The following is a 24,000-nucleotide window of genomic DNA, read 5'->3' on the forward strand; positions in this document are numbered from 1 at the left end:
TCTGATAAAGAGCCACTGTGAAGAGAATGACCTACCTAGTCATTCTGCATGTGACACAGAACTAAAGAGTCTCTCCGCCACAAGGCCTGGAATCTTCAGTCTTAGCTGACTGGTAACTGTGATTACAGATTTAATATACAAAGATGCTTTCTTAGGCTTTCCTTCAGTTTTGAATAAAGTCTTTAGTGCTACAGGTGCCAGGAGTATAATGTAAATACCCCAGGAGTGAAAACAATATCCCATAATCAAAGGGAGACAGCAAATGTTATATGGACCTACCACTACCTATAACTATGCTTTTTTTTTTTTTAATTTTTTTAATTGTTAATTTTTGTGGGTACATGGTAGGTGTATATATTTATGGGTGGAGGCTATTTTGATACAGGTATGCAATGTGTAATAATCACATCAGGGGTTGGGCTCGGTGGCTCACACCTGTAATCCCGGCACTTTGGGACGCCGAGGCAGTCAGATCACCTGAGGTCAGGCGTTCAAGACCAGCCTGACCAACATGGAGAAACCCTGTCTCTACTAAAAATACAAAAATTAGCTGGACATGGTGGCATGCACCTGTAATCCCAGCTACTCAGGAAGCTGAGGCAGGACAATCACTTGAACCCAGGAGACAGAGGTTGCAGTGAGCCAAGATCACACCATTGCACTCCAGCCTGGGCAACAAGAGGGAAACTCCATCTCAAAATAATAATAATAAATCACATCAGGGTAAATAGGGTATCCATCCCCTCAAGCATTTATCCTTTGTATTACAAACAATCCAATTATACTCTTTTAGTTATATTTTGAAATGTACAATTATTTTGTTGTGCTACCAAATACTAAGTCTTATTTTTTCTAACCATTTTTTGTACCTCTTAACCCTTCCAGCTTTCCTCCCACACCACCCCCCCACCACCACTTCCAACTACCCTTGCCAGCCTCTGGTAAACCACGTACTCTCTATCTCCACCAGATCAATTGTTCTAATGTTTAGTTCCCACAAATAAGTGAGAACATGTGAAGTTTGTCTTTCTGTGCCTGCCTTATTTTGCTTAACATAATGACCTCCAGTTCCATCCGTGTTGTTGTGAATGTCAGCATCTCCTTTTTTATGGCTGAACAGTACTCCATTGTTTATATGTACCACATTTTCTTTATCCATTCATCTGCTGATGGACACTCGAGTTGCTTGCATATCTTGGCCACTGTGAACAGTGCTACAATAAAAATGGGGGTATCTCCTCGATATACTGATTTCCTTTCTTTTGGGTTTTACCCAGCAGTGGTATTGCTAGACTATATGGTAGCTGCATTTTTGGTTTTTTGAGGAACCTCCAAACTGTTCTCCATAGTGTTTGTACTAATTTACATTCCTACCAAGAGTGTATGAGGGTTCCCTTTTATCCACACCCTTAGCAGCATTTGTTATTGCCTGACTTTTGGATAAAAGCCTTTTTAACTAAGGTGAGATGATATCTCATTGTAGTTTTAGTTTGCATTTCTCTGATCATCAACAATGTTTAGCACCTTTTGTATATGACTGTTTGCCATCTGTCTTCTTTTGAGAAATGTCTACTCAGATCTTTTGTCAATTATTTTAATCAGATTACTAAATTTTTTCCTATAGAGTTGTTTTTCAAATATTTGCAAATATTTTCTCCCATTCTGTGGGTTGTCTCTTCACTGTTAATTGTTTTCTTCACTGTGCAGGAGCTTTTTAACTTGATGTGATTCCATTTGTCCATTTTTACTTTGGTTGTCTGTGCTTATGGGGTAATACTAAGAAATCCTTGTCCAGTCCAATATCGGGGAGAGTTTCCTCAATATTTTCTTCTACTAGTTTCATACTTTGAAGTTTTAGATTAAGTCTTTAATCCATTTTGATTTTTGTCCAAGGCAGAAGATAGGGATCTAACTTCATTCTTTTGCATATGTAAACCCGGTTTTCCCTGAACCATACATTGAAGAGACTGTCCTTTCCCCAGTGTATGTTCTTGGCACCACTGTCAAAAATTAGTTTACTGTAGATGTATGGATTTAGTTCTGTGTTCTATTCAGACACATAGATTCCACTGATCTATGTGTCTGTTTTTATAACAGTACCACGCTGTTTTGGTTACTACTATAGCTCTGTAGTATAATTTGAAGTCAGGTAATGTGATTCCTCCAGTTTTGTTCTCTTTGCTTGGGATAGCTTTGGCTATTCTGGGTCTTTTGTGGTTCCACATAAATTTTAGGATCGTTTTTTCTATTTCTGTGAAGAATTTCACTGGTATTTTGATAGGGGTTGCATTAAATCTGTAGATTGCTTCAGGTAGTATGAACATTTTAACAATACTGATTTTTCCAATCCATGAACATGGAATAGCTTTCTATTTTCTTGTGTCCTCTTCAGTTTCTTGCATCAGTATTTTACAGTTTTCACTGTAGAGACTTTTCACTTCTTTGGTTAATTTTAAGTTAAAGTATTTTATTTCATTTGTAGCTATTATAAATGGAATTACTTTCTTGACTTCCTTTTCAGATTGTCTGCTATTGCCATATGGAAATGCCACTGATTTTTGTATGTTGATTTTTTTATCCTGCAATTTTAGTGAATTTGTTTATCAGTTCTAATAGTTTTTTGATGGAGTCTTTAGGTTTTTCTAAGTACAGGATCCTATCATTTGCAAACGAGGATAATTTGACTCCTTTTTCAATCTGGATGCCCTTTCTTTCTCTTGTCTGATTGACTTAGCTAAGGACTTCCAGTATTATGTTGAGTAACAGTGGTGAAAGTGGGCATCCTTGTTGTGTTCTGATCTTAGAAAAAAGGCTTTCCATTTTTCCCTATTCAGTATGATATTGCCCATTCATCTGTCATATATTGTTTCTAATTACGCTGAGGTATGTTCCTTCTATACCCAGTTTTTTGAGGATTTTTATCATGAAGGGATTTTGAATTTTATCAAATGTTTTTTCCACCATCAATCAACTGAAATGACCATTTGGTTTTTGTCCTTCATTCTGCTGATATGATGTATTACATTCATTGATTTGTGTATCCTGAACCATCCTTGCATCCCTGGGATAAATCCCACTTGGTCATGATGAATGATCTTTTTAATGTGTTGTTGAATTGGGTTTGCTAGTATTTTTGTTGAGGATTACTCCATTACTATTCATCAGTGATACTGGCCTACAGTTCTGTGGTGTGTGTGTGTGTGTGTGTGTGTGTGTGTGTGTGTGTTTAATGCCATCTTTGTCTGACTTTGGTATCAAGGTAATACTGGCCTTGCAGAATAACTCTGGAAGTATGCGCTCCTCCTCTATTTTTCTGAATAGTTTCAGTAAGATTGGCATTTGTTCTTCTTTAAATGTTTTGTAGAATTCAGCAGTGAAGCCATATCCAGGCTTTCCTTTGCTTGGAGACTTTTTATCACAGCTTTGATCTCATTCCTTGTTACTGGACTGTTCAGGTTTTGGATTTCTACATGATTGAATCTTTGTAGGTTGTATGTGTCCAGCAATTTATCCATTTGTTAGAGCTTTTCCAATCTATTGGCATATAGTTGCTCATAGTAGCCAATAATGATCTTTTGAATTTCTGTGGTATCCATTGTAACGTCTCCTTTTTTAGCTCTGATATTATTTACTTGGGTCTTCTCTCTTTTTTTCTTAGTCTGGCTAAAGGTTTGTCAATTTTTTCTTTTAAGAAAACCAAAAAATCTTTTTGGGTGTGGAACCCAAAAGAACTTGCTTTTCTAGTTCTTTAAGATGTATCATTAGGTTGTTTATTTGAAGTTTTTTTTTTCCTTTTCTTTTTTTTTTTTTTTTTTTGATGTAGGCATTTACAGCTGTAAACTTATCCTCTTAGTACTGTTTTTGCTGTATACCATAAGTTTTGGTTTTCCATTATCATTTGTTTCAAGAAATTTTTTAATTTCCATCTTCATTTCTTCATTAACCCATTTGTCATTCAGGAACATACTGTTTAATTTCCATGTATTCCAAAATCCCTCATTATTAACTTCTAGTGTTATTCTATTGTAGTCAGAGAAGATGCTGAATATTATTTCAATTTTTTGAATGTTTTAAAACTTGTCTTGTGACCTAACATATGGTCTATCCTTGAGAAGGATCCGTGTGCTGGGAAAAAGAATGTGTATCCTGCAACCACTGGATGAAATGTTCCGTAAATATCTATTAGGCCAATTTGGTCTACAGTGCAGATTAAATCCAATGTTTCTTTGTTGATTTTCTGTCTGAAGGATCTGTCCAATGCTGAAACTGGGGTGTTGTAGTTTCTAGCTATTACTGTATTGGGATCTCTCTCTCTCTCTCTTTAGATCTAGTAGTATTTGTTTTATATACCAGTGCATTCTTGCATCAGTGTTTTATAGTTTTCACTGTAGAGATCTTTCATTTATTTAGTTAATTTAAGTTAATGTATTTTAACTTAAAATATATTCAGGTGTTCCAGTGTTGCGTGCATATATATTTACAACTGTTATATCCTCTTGCTGAATTTACCCCTTTATCATTATATAGTGACCTTCTTTGTCTCTTCTTACAGTTTCTGTCTTAAAATTTATACTGTCTGACGTAAGTATAGCTATGTCTGCTCTTTTCTGGTTTCCACTGGCATGGAATATATTTTTCCATCCCTTTATTTTCAGTCCATGTGCATCTTTACAGGTGAAGTGTGTGTCTTGTAAGCTTGTAAGCAACATATCACTAGGTCTTTTTTTTCTTCTTCTTCTTCTTTTTTTATCCATTCAGCTACCCTGTCTTTTGATTGGAGAGTTTAGTCCATTTACATTCAATATTATTACTGGTAAGTAAGGACTTGCTTCTGCCATTTTGTTCTGGTAGTTCTGTGGTCTTCTCTTTCTTCTTTCCTTCCTGTCTTCCTTTTAGTGAAGGTGATTCTCTGTGGTGGCATAATTTCATTTCTTGCCTTTCATTTTTTACGTATCTGTTGTATACTTTTTCATTTGACATTACCATGAGGCTTGCAAACACAACCTAATAACCCAGTATTTTAAGCTGACAACAACTTAATACTGTGTGCATAAACAAATAAGCAAAAAGAAAACTAATAAAAACTCTACACCTTAATTTCATCCCCTCACTTTTTAATTTTTTATTGTTTCTCTTGATATCTTATTGTACTGTCAATGTGTTGAAAAGTTGTTGTAGGTATTATTTTTTATTGGTTCATCTTTTTGTCTTTATGTGTAAAATAAGAGTAGTTTACATACCACAGTTACAGTGTATAACTAGACATTTTGTTTAAAACTTTTAGCTAAATAAAAATATTTGAAAAAATTTTTAATTTAAAAAATTTGGTTTTTTTGTTGCCCAGGTTAAGGAAATTAAGAGAGAAAGGGAGTATCTGAGTAAGATTAGCACAAAAACTACACAATCAGTACAAAGGCTAAACTCTAGTCCAGGGATGCAATCAGATTTTGTCTTTTGTACCAGCTCTGATCAATTGATTCTGGCTGTCTAGACTCTTGTCTTGGTAAACAGTCTTAGGCTATGTGTAAGCATAGCAAGAAAGTGCTGTGACTACTTGGTAATATCTACAATGAGCACAGGATAACTTAGCACCAATTTATAACTTACCAACCCTAGTCTACTTAGAAGTATGGAAAAGTTTCAAGGTCCACTTGAGGCAACCAATCCCCACGTCTCAGAAATTTGCTAAGCAGAGTCATCAACTCATTTGAAATCTGAACTAAAATCCAAAGTGTGACAGATATTTTCTTAGTGTTTTAATACATCTCTGTTTACTGTTAAGTCTAAAAATAAACCACTGAGTTTGCACGTCATGGTAAAGAAAAAAGATTAATAAATGATATTCTATTCTGAAAATTCTTTCCCTGAAAAATTACTGAGAAAAAAATTGAATCCTTATCTGAAAGTAAACTGTTACGAAACTTGCTAAGGCAGAAAGAAAATAATGTCAGTGGTGCCACCTATATAAAATAAAACCTACATATCATGTCAAAACTACATATTCCAGCTTGCCAAGTAGGTCACATGCTCTTATTTAAAAAGAGATATCTCAGAGGTAAGAATGGTTAAAAACAGAACAGTATCAGTCAAATAATATACAGGCAAAGAGAAAGATCTACTCATTCATAACTAAAGAATAATTGATCCAACCCACCTGTTTTACATATGGGAACACCAAGGCCCAGAAAACAGAAGAAATCTGTCTGTATGTGGTGAGAATAATTCAGAATCTGAAAATCAATCTGTATGCTCCACAGAGCAATCCAGAAAAGATGAATAACTCTAAACAGGCTAACTCAACAGCCTAAAATTACTTCATTATTTAGTCAGCAATGCTTAGTATGAGACACCTCCAGGCAGACAATTTGTGCAGCAACTTTTCCTATAACTCCCCTAAACCATGTAATTTAGCCAGTGATATAATGGAGACATTATACAGCATACCACAGAACTAGCCTTGTGAGATCTACAGCAAGGGGGTCTGTTCTTCCATCCCTATGTGAGAACACCTATCGGGGTGTGCTGCCAGAAAGTCAAGCTCCAACTCCTGTGACTGAATCACTGGCTTTGTACTAAAAAAAAATCCCATCTGGAGGAAGCAATTAGTAAGTTTAAACACAATCTGTACTGATGCTTTGGAAAGTCATTGGTCAAGTGATGTCTACTCTGCCTTTATCTATGGTAACTAGTATCTTTTATTAACAGTAAGCTCGTTTTTGCATGAGGCATAGTTTTAAAAAATGTTTTAAAGTTAGAAGATACATGTTTTAAAAACTAAGTGCTGAATATATTTATTTGTTCCTTGGTTTCTGGTAAACCCAGAACTTTGAGAACCTTGAATACACTTTAAATATGTATATACATACATATACATACATACACACACACACACACACACACACACACACAAGTTAGGTTTCTCAAAATGCTTTGTAAGACCTTGCATTATGTGCTCACTGGGATGAGTTTTTCAACTGGAACTTTCCTTTAAATTTTTATGGTATTATAATTTCATTTTTTTCATCCTTGGCCTCCAATTCTTGCTTAAAGGCTGTATCAGCTCATCAACTGCTGTATCCAACTCCTGGCTCTCTGGGGAGCTGATCTTTCAGAGCCCCTTTGTTGGATTCTTGTCCTAACAAAGTTAAATTCTGCCTACCAAATTTAACAGTGAGACTTTCAGAATAATTTGCATCGATTTTGCTTCAATTTGCAATGTGGGTCAAGAGTCTGCAACTTCGGATGATAACAAACTGACTTGTGCCCTGTCCCCAGTTATTTTCTTTTTTTTTTTTTTTTTTTTTTTTTTTTGAGACGGAGTCTCACTGTGTCTCCCAGGCTGGAGTGCAGTGGCGCGATCTCGGCTCACTGCAAGCTCCGCCCCCCGGGTTCACGCCATTCTCTCGCCTCAGCCTCCCCCCAGTTATTTTCAAATTTAAGGTTAATCACAGGATAGTAGTCATTTATAGAAAAACTATCTTTTCCTTATTGTTCCTTTGATATAGTTTTTAAATACATTTACGTGGTCCTATAATCAAAAAAATATAGAAAGATGAATAGTTTGAGAAGTCTCCCTCCCATTCCTGTTCTACTTACCCTGTTCCTACAATATGCACAAAAATTATTTATCAGTTTCATGTATATTTTTCCAGAGTTTCTTTATTTAAATAAGTGAAAAAAACTGTGTGTGGGGGGGGACAGGTATTCTTATTTTCCTTTTTATTTTACCCAAAAGGTAGGATACCATATGCACCATTTTGCACTGTGCTTTTTCATTTAACCATTCATCTTGGAAATCTTTTCATTCAATACATAGAAAGTTTCCATTCAAAGTAGCCCCCATTCAAAGTTGGTCAGGAAAGTCTGCAGTCCAACAAATGAGAGCAGTTTATCAGCACTGATTATCGGGGAGTACTAGGCTCATGCCAGCTGTGAGAACAGCTGCCTGTTTCCACAACGCCATGGCTTTTACTCCTCAGAAACTCTGTCTCAACCCCAGAAAGGGCTGTACCTAGAGACTCATTTTACACATGATAAAGCTAAATGGGAGAGCAGAAGGGACTTATCCAAAGTCAGATGGTGGTCAGGCATAGAACTGGAGGTAGCTAGTTTTCTGCATTCTGAGAGTCCTAAATTCTCCCCACTGTACCACTTATATCACAAATTTTTTTTTTTTTTTTTTTTTTTTGGAGACACGGCCTTGCTTTGTCACCCAGGCTGGAGTGCAGTGGCACAATCATGGCTCACTGCAGCCTCGACCTCCTGGGCTCAAGTGATCCTCCCACCTCAGCCTCCCCAGTAGCTGGGACTACAGACACGCCCAACCATGCGTGCTAATTTTTTTGGAACTTTTTGTAGAGATGGAGTTTTGCCATGTTGCCCAGGTTGGTCTTGAACTCCTGGGCTCAAGCAATCTGCCCACCTCCACAAGGGCTAGGATTATAGGTGGGAGCCACCACACCCAGTCCTTTGTCACAAACTTTTAAGGACTTGTCACTACCTGCAAAGTAAATGTCAAATTCTTGTGTCTAGCACTGGTCCTAATTTAGAAGGAATCAGGGTGTGGTATGGTGGGAATAGTAATAGCACCTGCTTAGAATTAAACAATCTAGGTTCTAGTCCTCTCTGGGGTCCAGTTTCCCCATCTATGAAATAAGAGGCTCAAACCAGACATTCTCTAAGGTCTCTGCTAATGTTTCCAAGATCTTTGACTTCTACCTTCTAATTTGAAGAGTCTGGTCTTTGCAGTTGTGCCTGCGCTCATGCTGTTACTTCTACCTGGAATGTACATTTTGTTTCTCTTCCTCCACATTTTTCAAGGCCCACTTTGACTTTTCCTGGTATTTGCCCATTTAAAAAATGCTAAGCACTCTCACTTCAGGACTTGGAACCTGCTCTTCCTTGACCTAGATTACTCTCCCTCCAAAGGGCCATATAAATTGCTCTCTTAGTCCATTTGGTTCAATGTCTGCTAAAGAAACTGTATACGTTCCCTAAGCAAATTAATTCTTCCAGCTTTCTCAGATTGGCCTCAAGATTTAGAACCATATATCACACCATATTCTCGTCCCAAAGCTGGAGAGTGAGGGGTGCTTCTATTAGTCACTAGTCTGCTCCAAAGCCCACAGCCTTTGGAGTCAGGCTTGGGTTTAAATCTTGACTCCACTATTTCCCAATAGTATGACACTGGACAAGTTTCTTAGTCTCTCTGAACCTGTCCTTCCACATTAGTAAAATAGGTATAATTAAAATTTTCTTGACTGCTATAAAAACTACATTATATTAAATATATAAAGTGACTAACACATAATAGGGATTCAATAAATGTTAGTTTCTTGTACCACTTTTTTTCACAGCCACCAAATACTTACTCAATACTCTTTATTAGAGAAATAACTGTTTCCTACTTTGGTGTCATTTTTAGGCCTGCTGACAGGTAGGTCACAGTTCATTAAAACGTTTACACATACATTCAAGATGACCTGTATCAGTTCTTTAAAAGAAAGAGGTATGACGGCGGGGGCGGAGGGGAACAGCTTCATAAGCTGTCAGTCTCCTGCCTTTGGTTCAAGAACAATTTAACAGTCCAACTGCTTTTAAAAATCTCTTTTATTTTAGCTCCCACAAATTTGTAAAAATTATCACTGTCTTTAGAGTAAATGACCAACATACTTATTCTGAAGAAGTTACTAGCCAGAGGAATCATTAGAAGGAACCTTGGTACAGAATCTTTGTCATAATTCTAGATTTCCATTTAGTTTGCAGAAAGTTGTGAATTCTAACAATATGTTATCAATTTGTCTCCTATACAGGCTTGTTTTAGAGAAAAATTCTTCTCCAGATTTATTTTACTACTCTATTCTGTATTTATTTAGCTAGACATTTGCAGAAAATTGGTAAACTACTATATTAGTTGTTCTTTATATGGTTAAGTCGCCAAACAATGCTAAATATCTCCTGAAGGAAAAAAAAAACAAGTTAGGAGTTAAACCAGGATGACAATTGTACACTAAAACTGAAAACCTCTAGCAACGCCTAGCATTTTGTTTAGGATTTGGAGAATTTTCCTATTTCAAGATTTTTGTTTCTCAAGGATAGTTTACTACTATTCCTATTTTACAGTTTAGCAGAAATGTAAAAATTCCCTTCCTCTATCCTTCTGGCATGTAAGAAAAGGACACTAGCTGGCAAGCACTATTTTTATGTTGACAGCAGAGCTATTTTGAGTCATCTTAGTACTATCCAATGTTTACGCCAAGAAAAGAGGTTAGCATGACATCAGCAATTTAAAGAGTAAATGCTCAGTTTTCGGTCACTTAATAAGCATATTTCTTTTGAATAACAAAGTCTATCTTTTCATCATAAATAATAATGCAGTTCATCAGCATAAACCATTAAACCATAATTAGAAAATCCTACCTTTTGTGCATCTCCTGTGAAATACGCAATGGCCAGGGTGGGCAGAATCATGAACAATGCATTGTAATAGAGCAGTCCATATTTTCCCAGCTCCTAGGACAGTAAATAATTAGGTGTTTCATCTGCATTTGGTTCTAGCAGATACAACACTGTACAAAATACCACTCAAACTACACATACATACACAAACACACACACCCTCCCCTACAACATACACAGCAAATGAATTAAGTTAGAAGTTTTGCAAACATTAAGAAATAACCTAAACTTTCAAGACCAAAAAAAGCACCTTACAAAATTTTATACTTACTTGAAATAAATTCCTCAAGTGCTTAAGGTCAGAGAAATAAAAATGACAACTGACTGCCTCAAAATAGCTAGGAGAAAAGAGGTTATTCTGAACACACACACACACACACAGACACACACACACCAATATCGAAACATCCCTCTGAATCCATTCTCTTTCCAGAACTGAATCAAGAGCCACTGAGTATGTCTTGGGCTTTTTAAAAGCCTAGCAGTGTCATTTAAGAAAGATGGATGAAGCTGGACATGGTGGCTCATCACACCTGTACACTCAGCAGTTTGGGAGGCTGAGGCGGATAGACTGCTTGAGCCCAGGAGTTCAAGACCAACATGGGCAACATGGTGAAACACTGTCTCTATAAAAAATACAAAAACGGCCGGGCACAGTGGCTTACGCCTGTAATCCCAGCACTTTGGGAGCCTGAGGCAGGGAGATCACTTGAGGTCAGAGTTCAAGACCAGCCTGGCAAACACAGTGAAACCATCTCTACAAAAATACAAAAATTAGCCGGGCATGATGGCGGGTGCCTATAGTCCCAGCTACTAGGGAGGCTGAGGCAGGAGAATCGCTTGAACCTGTGAGGTGGAGGTGCAGTGAGCCAAGATCGCACCATTGCACTTCAGCCTGGATGACAGAGTGAGATTCTATCTCAAAAAAAAAAAAAAAAAAAAAAAAACCTAGCAGAGCATGGTGGCACGTGCCTGTTAAATCCCAGCTACTGAGGAGGCTGATGTGGGTGGATTACTTAAGCCTGGGAGTTCAAGGCTGCAGTGAGCCAAGATTGAGATCGTACCACTATACTCCAGCCTGGTTAACAGAGCAAAAACTTATCTTAAATTAAAAAAAAAAAAAAATTAGCCAGGAATGGTGGTATGCACCTGTAGTCCCAGCTACTCAGGAGACTGAGGTGGGAGGGCTCCTTGAACCCAGGAATCCGAGGGAGGCTGCAGTGAGCTCTGATTATGCCACTGCATTCCAACTTGTGCAACAGAGCAAGACCCTAGCTCAAAAAAAAAAAAACAAACAAAAAGCACAAAGCAAGCAAACAAAAAAAGATGGCCAGAATCAGACACACAGACTCAGGCCTAGACCAGTAATAACGGACAGCACTTCTCAGTGAAGTATTTCTGAAAATGTGCACATGAAGTACAATGAAGATTAAGATTACTGTAACTACAACTCCCAGAACACAGTATGACTCATTGGGTTCTTAACTACTAGGGAGCAACAAAGGACAACACACATCTTCAAACACAGGGAGCCTATAAGAACTCTGAGTCCACCTTTGATTCACACACTTATGGAACATTTAGCATGAAGCAGTCTCCCGAAAATGCGGACCAGGGTTTGAGAGGTGGGAAGGGGGGACAGTGAGGGAGTGGTAAGGATGGGGGCATAGCACTTGCCTAACTCCTGTGATTGAAAGATTACTGACTGATGAGAAAAGTTGAACTGCCTTCTCAAAAGCAACACTGAAAAATTGGAAATAAATACCTAACAACAGAAAACTAGCTGATTAGGCTGGGTGCAGTGGCTCATGCCTGTCATCCCAGCATTTGGGGAGGCCGAGACAGGCGATCACCTGAGGTCAGGAATTTGAGACCAGCCTGGCCAACATAGAGAAACCCCATCTCTACTAAAAATACAAAACTTAAGACTGGTCTGGTGGTGGACACCTGTAATCCCAGCTATTCAAGAGGCTGAGGCACAAGAATCACTTGAACCCAGGAGACAGAGGTTGCATTGAGCTGAGACTGTACCACTGCACTCCAGGCTGGGCGACAGAGTGAGACTCCATCTCAAAAAAAAAAAAAGGAAAACTAGCTGATTAGATGACTAGACTGTAACACAGCTGTACAATAAAACATTACACAGCCACTAAACATGTTTAATGATGCTGACTGCCATAGAAAGGTGTTTAAGAAATGGTACTAAGTGAAAAATACAAGTTAGAAAATGTATCATCCCTCCTTTGCTTAAAATTTTAACATATAGATAAATGTGCACACACATACACACAAAATAAAGGATATCCACCAAAACAGTGCTTCTCACTCGATGATAGTATTAAGGGAGATTTATGTTTTCTTCCTTTTGTTTATCCACGTTTTCTACTACTTCTATCATAAACGTGCATTATTTTAAGTAGTATTATAAAGTTAAGTTTTAAATTCGATAGCTACATTCAGGTCTAAAATGCAGCACAAAATCTTTATGCCATATGACTAATACTCAATGGACTATGATTGTAAGCAGTCCTGATATTATCAGTAACAAAACTCCTGATTGGCTGCCTTGCCTATGGAGTAGCCATTCTTTTGTTTCTTTACTCCTAAAAACAAAACAAAACAAGAAAACTCCTGATGTTTAAAAAAGCACCTCAGCATGGCCGTACTGCCTTACTGCCTCTGGGATAAACCAAGTAACTGACTGCTTATGGTCACCACAAGTATCAGTGTAAAGGTGTGCCTCATGTGTACAGCAGCAAAAAAAAAGTCATACTGGAACAACCTTTAAGAAGGGTGCCCAGTCAGCCAGAGGCATGAGTGTTATCCAGGAAGTACAGGATGTGCATGGAGACACACATGTACACACAGATACACACCATCCAGTAACTGACAACCAGCAAAAACCTAAATGCCAAAACTTCTGTTTTTCTTCATGCATTTTAACTGTTTTGAATGTCTTTCTCCCTGCCTCCTTAAATAAAGTACACTGACTAAAACTAGATTTAGAGCATCATCATAAACATGTATTATTATGTCTTATGACACACTGTTATGCATCAAAAATCTGTATTATTATGTGTATGTAGTATGTTCTTATTCAGTGTTGCCCTTATGGCTGTTTAATAGACCCTACATCTTTTTTTCTTCTTCAGTATTTCTGTCTTTTATAATCCGACTGTTTCTCTTGTTGGCTGACCTTTTACACTGCTGGTAAACCTCTCTGCCTCTAAATAGAATTCTACCTTCTAGTTTGTTGCTTGTAAGATATGAGCTAGGAGAAGTAATCAATGAACTTAAAAGTTCTACTACAAATAAGTCATAGTCATTTCTAAGTGAGAAACTGAAGGGCTCTCCTAGGAATAAAATACTCAGAAACGTTCTTGGTTTTTTTTTCTAGGTTCTAGGATGTACTACAGATTGTACTAATATGGTAGCCACTGGCCACAAGTAGCTATTTCAGTTTAATTACAATCACATAAAACTACTGATTTCAGTTTCTCAGTTATTTTCAAGTGCTCAAGGGCCATGCATGGCTAATGACCAGTTAATGGAACACAGAAATACAAATTTCCGATGTCACAGAAAATTCTATTGAACAGTGCTGTTTTAGACAACTGAAGCTACTGGACAAATAAAATGTCATTAATAGTAGCTATTTTCCAAAGTAGCAAATGGGCTGAAGAAAAGAGTAAGACCAATCACTAACTGCTACCTTTTCTCCAGCTATTTTAAAAAGATAAAAACTCTTACTAGTAGCTTCCATTAAAATGCAACCATCATATAGATTCATCAAAGCAAATAAATGGAGGCCAAGACATGCATATTTAAAGAAAATGGGTTGGAAACAAATCAACACTGTCCTTGGTTCTTTGAGGCTATTCCAAAAAAAAAAAAAAAAAAAACTATCTATCTGCAAAATAATGAAAACTACTGGGATAGACATTCAATCTATACTTCTTTTTTAGAGGAGCAGGCAAAGTCCCTGGCCAAGGCAAGGTCAATTCAAAGTACTAATAGTACTATCAAGCAGGTAGGACACTTGTATTTATTTATTATCTAAGCTCCCAAAAAGGAGCTTAAGTAGTTTCAGAAATACTGTACATATAATAGAAAAGACTAAAAACTAAGCCGTTAAAGAGAAAACATGGGTAGGAAAATAAGATAAAGTCATGGTCAGTTACAAGAAGTAATTATGAGATAAAAATGTACCAGCTGCTCAGGAAAAACTATGGTGACATCTAAGATAAGCATCTCATATGGGTCCTCATATAGGATACATTATGATATCAAGGACAATTCCTTCAATTAGCAACCCTAGGATATATGAAGTTGAGGTCCATTTAGTTGTTTCTTACAGTAATGTAATCTCATAACATAATGTTGCAAAAACAATATGATTCAAATATTCAGCTTTCTAATAATCTGGCTTGATCTAAAAATAACATTTTTAAAGTATATAGTAAACAACAAACAATATCTGGTAAAGCCAAGGCCAGGAAACACAGTGTTGCCCCTGAGAGAGACAGAGATCCAAATGCTCCCTAAAATTTCCCATTATTTATAGGGCAAATACATAAAGGCCATTTTTGTTTTGCAGCCCCTTCCAACACTCATTTCCCTTCAAGTCTGCCCAAAGGTTTCCAGGTAGTTCTCTTTTTGCCTCCCAGATCCCCGGAAAGTCCTCTAGAATACAGCCATGAACACAAAGACACTTCAGTGAACACGCTTTACCTTTCCTACCCCACACGAAGTCAAAATTCACACAATCCCAGAAAAGCCTGGACTAAAAGCTAATTGCTAATTAATTAAAAAATAAAGTTTCTTCTATGAACACCAAAGTACAGGAATTTTACCCTCACAGAGCCACTATGTCTTTCTCATCCCTGGTAAGTACTTTCTTACCAGGAGAAAAGTACACTTTTTCTCCGATGAACTGACATTCCCAACATCAGTACACATCTGTTAAAGAAGCTTTAGATTGCTACTTACTTTTGAATCTAATTTTTGTTTTACATATGCACCATTTGCTGCTGTCAGGACATCGTTTATCAGAATAAAAACATATCCTTCCAGATCAAATGCCAAGTCAGAGCTGCAAAACATAAGCAACACTTTAAGAACAACTTACTTTAAAGAACACGCATTTAATTTTAAATAGATATGAGCTAAAACATTTACAAGAACATATTCTCATCTAGGGAAGTGAATATTAGGCATTTTATCAGCTACTGGTATTTCTTGATTTCTGGTCACAGTTTGCAATTTCTCCTCAATAAGGGATTCCTCAGAAATAAGAGGCACTAACATTTAAACACATAGTTAGCAACAATCAATCATGTCATTTAATAGCACACTGCTCGGCATTCAAAGCCAGATGACAAGCACCAAATTACCATTAAGTACATCTGTGAAGCAGGCAGAAGAAGGTAGAGCTCAATTTCATAGACAAGAAAACCAAAAGGACAGGCCGTTAACAAGTCATTTTCTGAAGGTCCACACAAAAGGCAGGACAATCTTGCATAGGTAGTTGGGTCCCTGGGTGGAATTTCTGAAGTGTGGATCATGGTTAGCTCTGAGATCAAGCTAGAACAATGTCTAAGCACATAGCAGGAACTCAAATACTTAAATAATTGCTCAATGAACCTGTGAAGTATAACTTGGGGGTTTAGGGAAACCAAAAATTTCTGGAACTTAGAGTACCAGGCACCAGATAAGAATTCAGTAAATTAAACAGAATAAATGAAAATCTGAGAAAGGTATGCCTTCAGCATACTTCAGCACCCTAGCTAAAATAGTGGCTCCACAGACTATGATTTTGCAGAGATACTGCATAGGAACCAAGACTTCTAATGAGTTCTACGCCACTGCATTTTAAGTAGGCCTAACTTAATGCACACTCCCTACCCCAAGCAGTCTAACAATCTTCTAACTGACTTCAGAGGTCTGAGTTCCCTTCCTATCAATCTTTTTCCAAGTTAAAGGGTCTAACTAGATAAGGCTGATCCAGACAGTAATCCTTTTCAGAAGTTTTTTGTAGACCCAAGAAAGCCCCGAGGAACCCCTGTTGTTTGGTACAATTTTGGATCTCATCAGCTTCAAGGAAATGTTTCCAAGACCAGCAGGGCATCTCTAAAACGAAAGGTAGGAGGCTAGTATAGACTTTTTCTCCAAGGAGGGAATAGGACATAGAAGGAAAAGCAGTTAGCTATATAGCCAATTTCCAGTAACCAATTATGCCACCCTCTTTTTTTAGAATGAAATTTTACTTGGAGATTGAACTTGTAAAATAGGACCGGACTGATAATATTTTCTTCCTATACTACGGGAACGTGATGAAGGTAAACGAGTCAATCCATGAAGTACACTGGAACTCTTTGATGGAAAACATACATCTGGCAGAATGTGTGGCATTAGCAAATACATACATGCACGCCCTGGGCTGATTAAAATGTTGTAGAAGACTTCTAGCAATCATTATAATTTTCTCGGTCTGTGGGTATACATTTTCCTAATGTATTTTAAAACTAAAATTTGGCCGGGCGCGGTGGCTCAAGCCTGTAATCCCAGCACTTTGGGAGGCCGAGACGGGCGGATCACGAGGTCAGGAGATCGAGACCATCCTGGCGAACATGGTGAGACCCCGTCTCTACTAAAAAATTCAAAAAACTAGCCGGGCAAGGCGGCGGACGCCTGTAGTCCCAGCTACTCGGGAGCCTGAGGCAGGAGAATGGCGTGAACCCCGGAGGCGGAGCTTGCAGTGAGCTGAGATCCGGTCACTGCACTCCAGCCTGGGCGACAGAGTGAGACTCCATCTCAAAAAAAAAAAAACTAAAACTTAAGAAAAATGGAAAAAGCTTTAACAACCTAATAGAATATCTAAGTTGTGGCATTTGTGTTATAGCTTATGTGAGGCCAATTAAAACAATGTTATTATTCATTATTTGAAAAGGCAAGCAAATGTTTCATAGTCATTTTCCTCACCTCACAGAAGAGGAGACATGCTTTTCTTTAGCAGTATGCAAAATTTTAGCAGCATGCAAAATTAAGAAATGCCACATGGTTTATAAAAACACACAGGCTCTGAAGAAAGCCACAGATTCAAATTTCAGCTCTGCCATTAGCTCTGTGACCTTAAGCAAGTTACTGAACTTTTTAGTTTCTTCAACTATAAAATAGGAAAATTATACCCATACCTGTCTGAGGTGTTGTAAAGAATACATAATAAGATGTGCAAAATGTCAAACATATTGTGTGGCACATGCTATGTGCTCAGCAAAATGACAGTAACAAATTCTAAATTACATCAATTTAACTTTTAACAATCCCAAGAATCTTATTTTTGTCAACCTTTATCCTAATACAGCCAAAAAGACTTAACCTTTTCAAGAGACTGATACACTTTTCAAAGATACAATTCTTATATAGGCTATAAAAAATTGTTATTCGTAAGTAATCATTTATTATCAATAATTTTGATATTTTATAATGTGCTATTCATAGGCCCACATCTTACCTGGCAGCTACAAAGGCTCCAATAATCATTGCAAATACAGTCATTTTAATACCCCAAGAAAAAGTCTTCCTACAAAATAAAAAAAATTTAAAATACACACATGACTTTATTCACACACTCATTTTACAACAGAAGCAAAAAGTGTGATATGCTTTCTCAAAAGCTATAAACAATTATATTTTAAACATTTCTGAGAAACTGGATATTTAAAAGAACCCCTTTGATGAAGCAAAAATTCATTGTTATATAAGTTATTATACCCATTTTAAAAATTTTCACCAATTGTTATTAGTGAGTTTGAATTTTTGTAAAGCAGAATTTCTTTAATAGAAAAATGTCACATTCATTTGTAGTAAAAGGAGCTAAGATATGAACGCTATTTAAAACCTGTACCTATGCTTCTGATCCAGTTTCTCCCAGTGGCAGTAGCACAGAAATTCTAGAAAGTAAATCTCATGTTCAGATAGATTTTCAACTCCAATTCATGACCTTCCCAACTACCACTCCCACAAACTATCAATTCCAGCAGCCAAGAGAGAGGGTTTCTTCAACTTCTCAAAAGGTAAGGTAGGAACAAGACAAATAATTTAATATCTCACATATGCTAGGCACCTTTTCAAGGTGATTTAAAGAACAGATATATTAAAAACTTAGCTCACTTGAGTAAAACTCCTTCAGCAAACATTGTAAACAGGATGGAGAACCTTCTCAGAACTGTAAACATTGGCAAGCTGAAAAAAAAAAAAAGATAATTAGGTAAAATAGAATTTAACATTTTTTTTTAAACTAAGATTTTCCAAACTGGTAGTTAAAATAATGCTATTCTTCCATTATGGAAATTCCATACTGATTAATTTATGGTTAAACCCTTGCTTTTCCCTAGAAACAATTCCTACTTGAAAGCCTAAAAGAGTTGCTTTTAAAAAAACTACTAGAAGTGAGAAACATTAACTACAAAACTTTATTCTGCTAATTATGCAAATACTCTAAGCTGTAAACATGTTAGTTTTTAATAGAAAAAGGCTTCCTTCTCATTTTTTCACTAGTCTGACCTCCCTTCCCACCCACTAGACCTCCCAAAAACCATCTATGAAAATCTTACTCCATGAAATGCCTTGACTCTCCTTTTGTGGATGTAATTTTGTCTTCATCTAAATTCCCAGAGCATTTTGCTTGTACTAATCAAACATACAGCCTCTTGCAATATAGTTATTTCTGAATATATCTTATCTCACTCCAAAGTGAATTATACTTAGCTGGCAATCAAAGATAGGTGTGAATGAATGGTTGAATGAGATGGATGAAAAAAAGCAAACTCTATACAAGCAGCACTTTGCAGAAGGCCTGCATTTCTTTCCCAGTGGGTAATGAAATGGAAAAGAATGTCCCACCCATGATAAATGTGACTTCCTTGGCACCCTCTTCAGAGATATCATCCTGGTCATTCTGTCAGGTTTCTTAGGTTTTAAAGGAAGAAATGAAAAACACCTTGTCCCTGATCCTCAGAAATCTGTCCATTCTATTTTATAATGCCAGGGTTTTAGCTTGTGTGGTAGTGGTGAAGCCACTGGGTTTCTGTTCAATGGTTTCTCTATTTGTGTTGTTTTAATACCACACACACCCGATATGTACACTACAATAAGAGCAGAAGCCAGAAACTGGGAGGTTAGAGGGAAAAATAGTGTTACCACGGAGAGGAGAGCTATTGCTTCTTTCTGAAAGTAAGTATGTTGCCTCTACAGTTATATGCCATGGGTAAGATATTAACAATATTTTTATCAGGGTTCTATCTGATGTTACTTTACTTCACGTTAAAAGAAAGACTGCAAAATTTCTTGTGCCTACCCTCTAATACTGCTGTGTGGAAGTTGCCTAAAATATTTAAGAGCTATATTAAAGAACTGAAATCCCGGAAGCCTAGTATATTATCTTCACTATTGTGGCTCTAGAAAAATAATAAAAATCTCCTATCATAGCATTTTATAACATTTTAAGACTTCTGACATCAAAATGAGGGGTAAAAAAACAAAAACAAAAAACTCCTTTTCTCTCCAAAGAAAACAGCATCAACTAAAACCTTTGGCACCACCTTCATTATTTAGTAGTAACAGAAGCTTTCTGGTCCTTTCATTTTTTTCCAGAATCAATAACAATGTGTTAAATATTTGACATTCAAGTACAATTTTAAGAATACATTATATTAACCTCACTAGTAAAATAAAGTTATCCATACTTCAGTTTCTTTGTGCTGAACAGTCCCGTGATTTGGTTCCCAAAATATAGTAGAGGTAGTGGAAACGTCTAGAAAATTTAAAAAGGGATAACAAAACTCAATAATAAAGATAGCTAAAACAAGGTCCTTTCAAACAGAAACAATTTTATTTGATCAAAATTTTTTCCACTTAAAACATAAGATTAGTTCTCATACACAATTTTGACCCCCAAACACCCAAACAACACTTCTCCTTGGATAAACAACATTACTATGGCGGAAAGAAAGGGAGGAAGGCAGGGAGAAAAGACAGAAATATGAATATGATCAATGTGAGACAGAAACATTATTTGCTGTAAAATATGATCATGTATTAGAGCCCATGGCTCTAAAGTCAGCAGAAAAAGTAAAGGCAATTCATCGTCATTTGGAGTCAAGCAGAGGCAGACAGAAGAATATAAAATAAACCCAAAGAATAACGAATGCAGGATACCTGGGCTAGATTAGATGGATACAGAAACTGCAAAAAACTGTTGTACTCTCAACAAGTGTGCATTAATTAAAAACAAAAGAATATTCCTAGGTTATTTTTTCTCTTAAGTTTAAAGAGATTGTAGGCCTACTACATTTATTCTTTACATTCATTATAACCACTCTAGACTGGGCATTTTTGAGGCTGCAGTTTTTAAAATACGCAAGGCACTGATAAAATATATTAATACATAGTGACTTCATTTCACAAAATAAAGTATTGCTTTTCTTCTTTTACCTTTCGAGGTACATTTCTGTCAAGGTCAGGAAACTTGACTACTCTGAGCGCCTTTCCCACCCAGAGAACTGCCACTGTGGCCACCATCTGTAAACAGAGAACACAGATTCACTGTTCTACACATAAAGACACACACAGAAGTTCTAACAACATAAACCACGTAATGGTGAGGATTCTAACTAACCTGGCCAAGTCCAACACATAGTGAGGAGGGAAATCTACAAAAAAGGGCAAAGGAAAAACAAGGTCAGAACAAACCTGACTTAGCTCCGTGAATTCAATTTGCACATCGGCAACGTTAATGAGGCATTCCGATACAAGCCACACCAACGTCCGCCCCTAAATCAAACAAAAATCTTGGGAGAAAACTCCCTGCCTGTTGGTTGTCAGGCCACCCCGCTGATGTAGCCTCGGGCGGCCGCTTGTCTCATCTTGTCCGAGTCTACCATTTCAGCCCGCTGCCTGCAAAGGATTTCTCAAGGCAGTGAAGATACAGATCTCTCCAACGGTTTCACATACCTTTAAAAAAAAACAAAAACCAACTTCTGCCTCGGGGTCCCAGTGTTAGCAAAGGAATAACTGTCCGCCAGGGTGAGGATGCGCACGTCCCCAGAGGCTGTCAGAGGGAGAAGGAGACACTGAAGCCCCGGCTCCCTGTCCAGGCTGCGGAGGAGGGAGGCTTCCCTCGCTCTCCTCCCTGATAGACAGACATAAGGGCTCAAAAGTCACCAAAAGAGTCACTTTGCTCCATCTCTCTGAAGGGCAGGGTTTTCGGGGCGGTGCAACGAGGGCATGGCAGGCGAGCCCCAAACGTGCCGGGCCGGCCAAAGCTCCGCGCAGAGAGCGGACTCCTGCTCCAGGCCCGCGCGCCGAGCCGCTCCGCCGCCTGGGCCGCGCGCGTCAGCCGCCCGCCCTCCCCAGCTCCCGCCCAACTTTGTTCGGCTTTAACTTTGGCAGTCAAAGTCCAGGGAGTCGGCGCCCCGCCGCCGCCGCCGCCGCCGCCCGCTCCTCCTCCGCGGCCTCCGCCGCCGCCGCCTCGGCCCTACCTGTAATTGGTGAGCACGCTCTTATTCACCACCACGATCAAGAAGGAGCTCACGCCGTAAAAGCCGGCGGCCAACAGCTTCAGAAACACGGTCAGCGTTTCGGCCGACGCCATCCCCAGCTCCTCCTCATCTCGGAGTGTGGAGGATTTCGCGGGGGCTTCTCCTTTAACCCGAGCATGCTGACGTCTATGAACTTCCGCCATGGCTGCCGCAGCGGCGTGGGCCTGGCTGCTGGGCCTAGCGGCGCGGGGGCTTGCAGCTGCGGTTCCCAGGTGACCCGAGGAGTCGGAGACCGCAGACTAGGCCAGCTGCACGCTCGCCGCCTCGACTCCCCGCTTGGCTGCCGCCCGTCCCCGCCCAGGGGCAGGGACGCCGGGGTTCACACCCCTGGAGACTTTGCTCGGGCATTGTGCAACGCGGGGTCAGAGGGTAGGGCCGCGCCGGGCTTAGCCTAGGCAGGGGTTAGAGAGGGCTTGGAGAAGGGGCAGCGGCGACCCCCCTGCCCGAGGCGGACAAAGAGAACCCGGGGGAACTACATCGGGATACCCGAGCGCCGGGCGGCAAACAGACGCTGGGTGACAGTCGCTCTGCGCCTGCGCACGAGCACGCGCCGGGTCTCCCCGCGGGATGAGTACCTGGGACGGGGGGAGTCTGGTGGCCGAGGAGCTGGAAGGCCGTATTCTTCGGATAACCGCCGCAACATAAGTGCAGACCCTCTTCCCCTCTGTTACAGGTGGCCGGCCGAGTAGTTACAGTACATTGTGTCTAGACTAATTTTGAATGCTCTTTTAGTCTCTCTTGCAGGGGGCCAAAACCCTTCAAAAGTATCAGATGTGGATCAATAGTAAACACTCAACGAAAATTTCATTCTGCAGTGCCTCTGGCTTCTTACATTTTCTGAACCCAGAAAACACCAAACAATACTTTCTTTTCAGATCGAGAAGTTTTGTTTGTTTGTTGTTTTAAGAAAAATGTTGACATATCCCAAAAAGTAGCAAGATAAGCAGCTTGGGGATTGGTGAAAGCACAAGGTGTTTGGAGCCTAAAAGACTTGATTTCCAATTGTAGGAGTCCTAGAAATGACGACCCCCACACACACACTCCTTATTGTGTGTCTTGGACCAATTAGATGACCTCCTTGAACCTGATCTCTGTGGATGTATAGCTAGCAAAGAGCTAGTTTTCGGTAAATGGTAGTCATTATTGTATAACAGAAGCAAATCATTATGATCAGTTTAAGCAAATTACATATTGAACTTTAATAGATTAAGAAAGAAGAACTTTGAATTATTTTTCTAAGTGCTTGGTCTGTATCTTTTTAAATTTCTTCTTTTTTTTTTTTTTTTTATTTTTACAGTTTGGTAAACCAGGTATAGTGGTTCACACCTGTAATATCAGCACTTTGGGAGGTCAAAGCAGGTGGAATGCCTGAGCCCAGGAGTTTGAGACCTTCCTGGGCAACATAGTGAGACCCTGTCTCTACAAGAAAATAAAAAAATTAGCCAGATGTGGTGGTGCACCCCTGTGGTCGCAGCTACTCAGGAGGCTGAGGTGGGAGGATGGCTTGAGCCCAGGAAGTCGAGGCTGCAGTGAGCTATGATCATGCTACTGCACTCCAACCTGGGCAACAGCACAAGACCATCTTAAAGAAATCAATAAATAAATTGTGGCAAAATATACATGATATAACATTTATCATTTTAACCCTTTTCAAGTATACAATTGAATGGCATTAACTGCATTCACATCGTTTTGCAACCATCATCACTAATCCATCTTTAGAACTTTTTCACCATCCCAAAGTGAAACTCTTTCCCCTTTAAACAATCACTCCCTGTTTCCCTACTTCCTTCCCTCTCTGCTATTAACGAGTGTTCTACTTTCTGTCTCTGTGAATTTGACTACTCTAGGTACCTCATATGAGTGGACTCCTGTATTTGTCCTTTTGTGATGAACTTACTTCATTAACATAGCGTCTTCAGCGTTCAGCCACAATGTAGCA

The 24,000-nt window shown here is 38.7% G+C and overlaps 1 protein-coding gene across 1 annotated transcript in view; it reads right to left on the minus strand.

The window, feature by feature from the left end:
- Positions 1–23,466, minus strand: part of SLC35D1 (solute carrier family 35 member D1) — a 58,526-nt gene extending 35,060 nt beyond the window's left edge. Inside the window, exons 1-8 of the mRNA XM_003892022.4 lie at positions 21,999–23,466; positions 21,137–21,170; positions 20,953–21,039; positions 20,205–20,272; positions 18,631–18,702; positions 17,972–18,040; positions 15,448–15,550; positions 10,420–10,512 (exon numbers count right to left, since the gene is read on the minus strand). Coding sequence (XP_003892071.1) covers positions 10,420–10,512; positions 15,448–15,550; positions 17,972–18,040; positions 18,631–18,702; positions 20,205–20,272; positions 20,953–21,039; positions 21,137–21,170; positions 21,999–22,201 — 729 coding nt within the window. The 5' untranslated portion in view covers positions 22,202–23,466. The remainder of the gene's footprint in view (positions 1–10,419; positions 10,513–15,447; positions 15,551–17,971; positions 18,041–18,630; positions 18,703–20,204; positions 20,273–20,952; positions 21,040–21,136; positions 21,171–21,998) is intronic.
- Between the last annotated feature and the right edge of the window lie 534 nt (positions 23,467–24,000).

Source organism: Papio anubis, chromosome 1, assembly GCF_008728515.1.
Source record: "Papio anubis isolate 15944 chromosome 1, Panubis1.0, whole genome shotgun sequence".
Taxonomy (NCBI): Eukaryota; Metazoa; Chordata; class Mammalia; order Primates; family Cercopithecidae; genus Papio; species Papio anubis.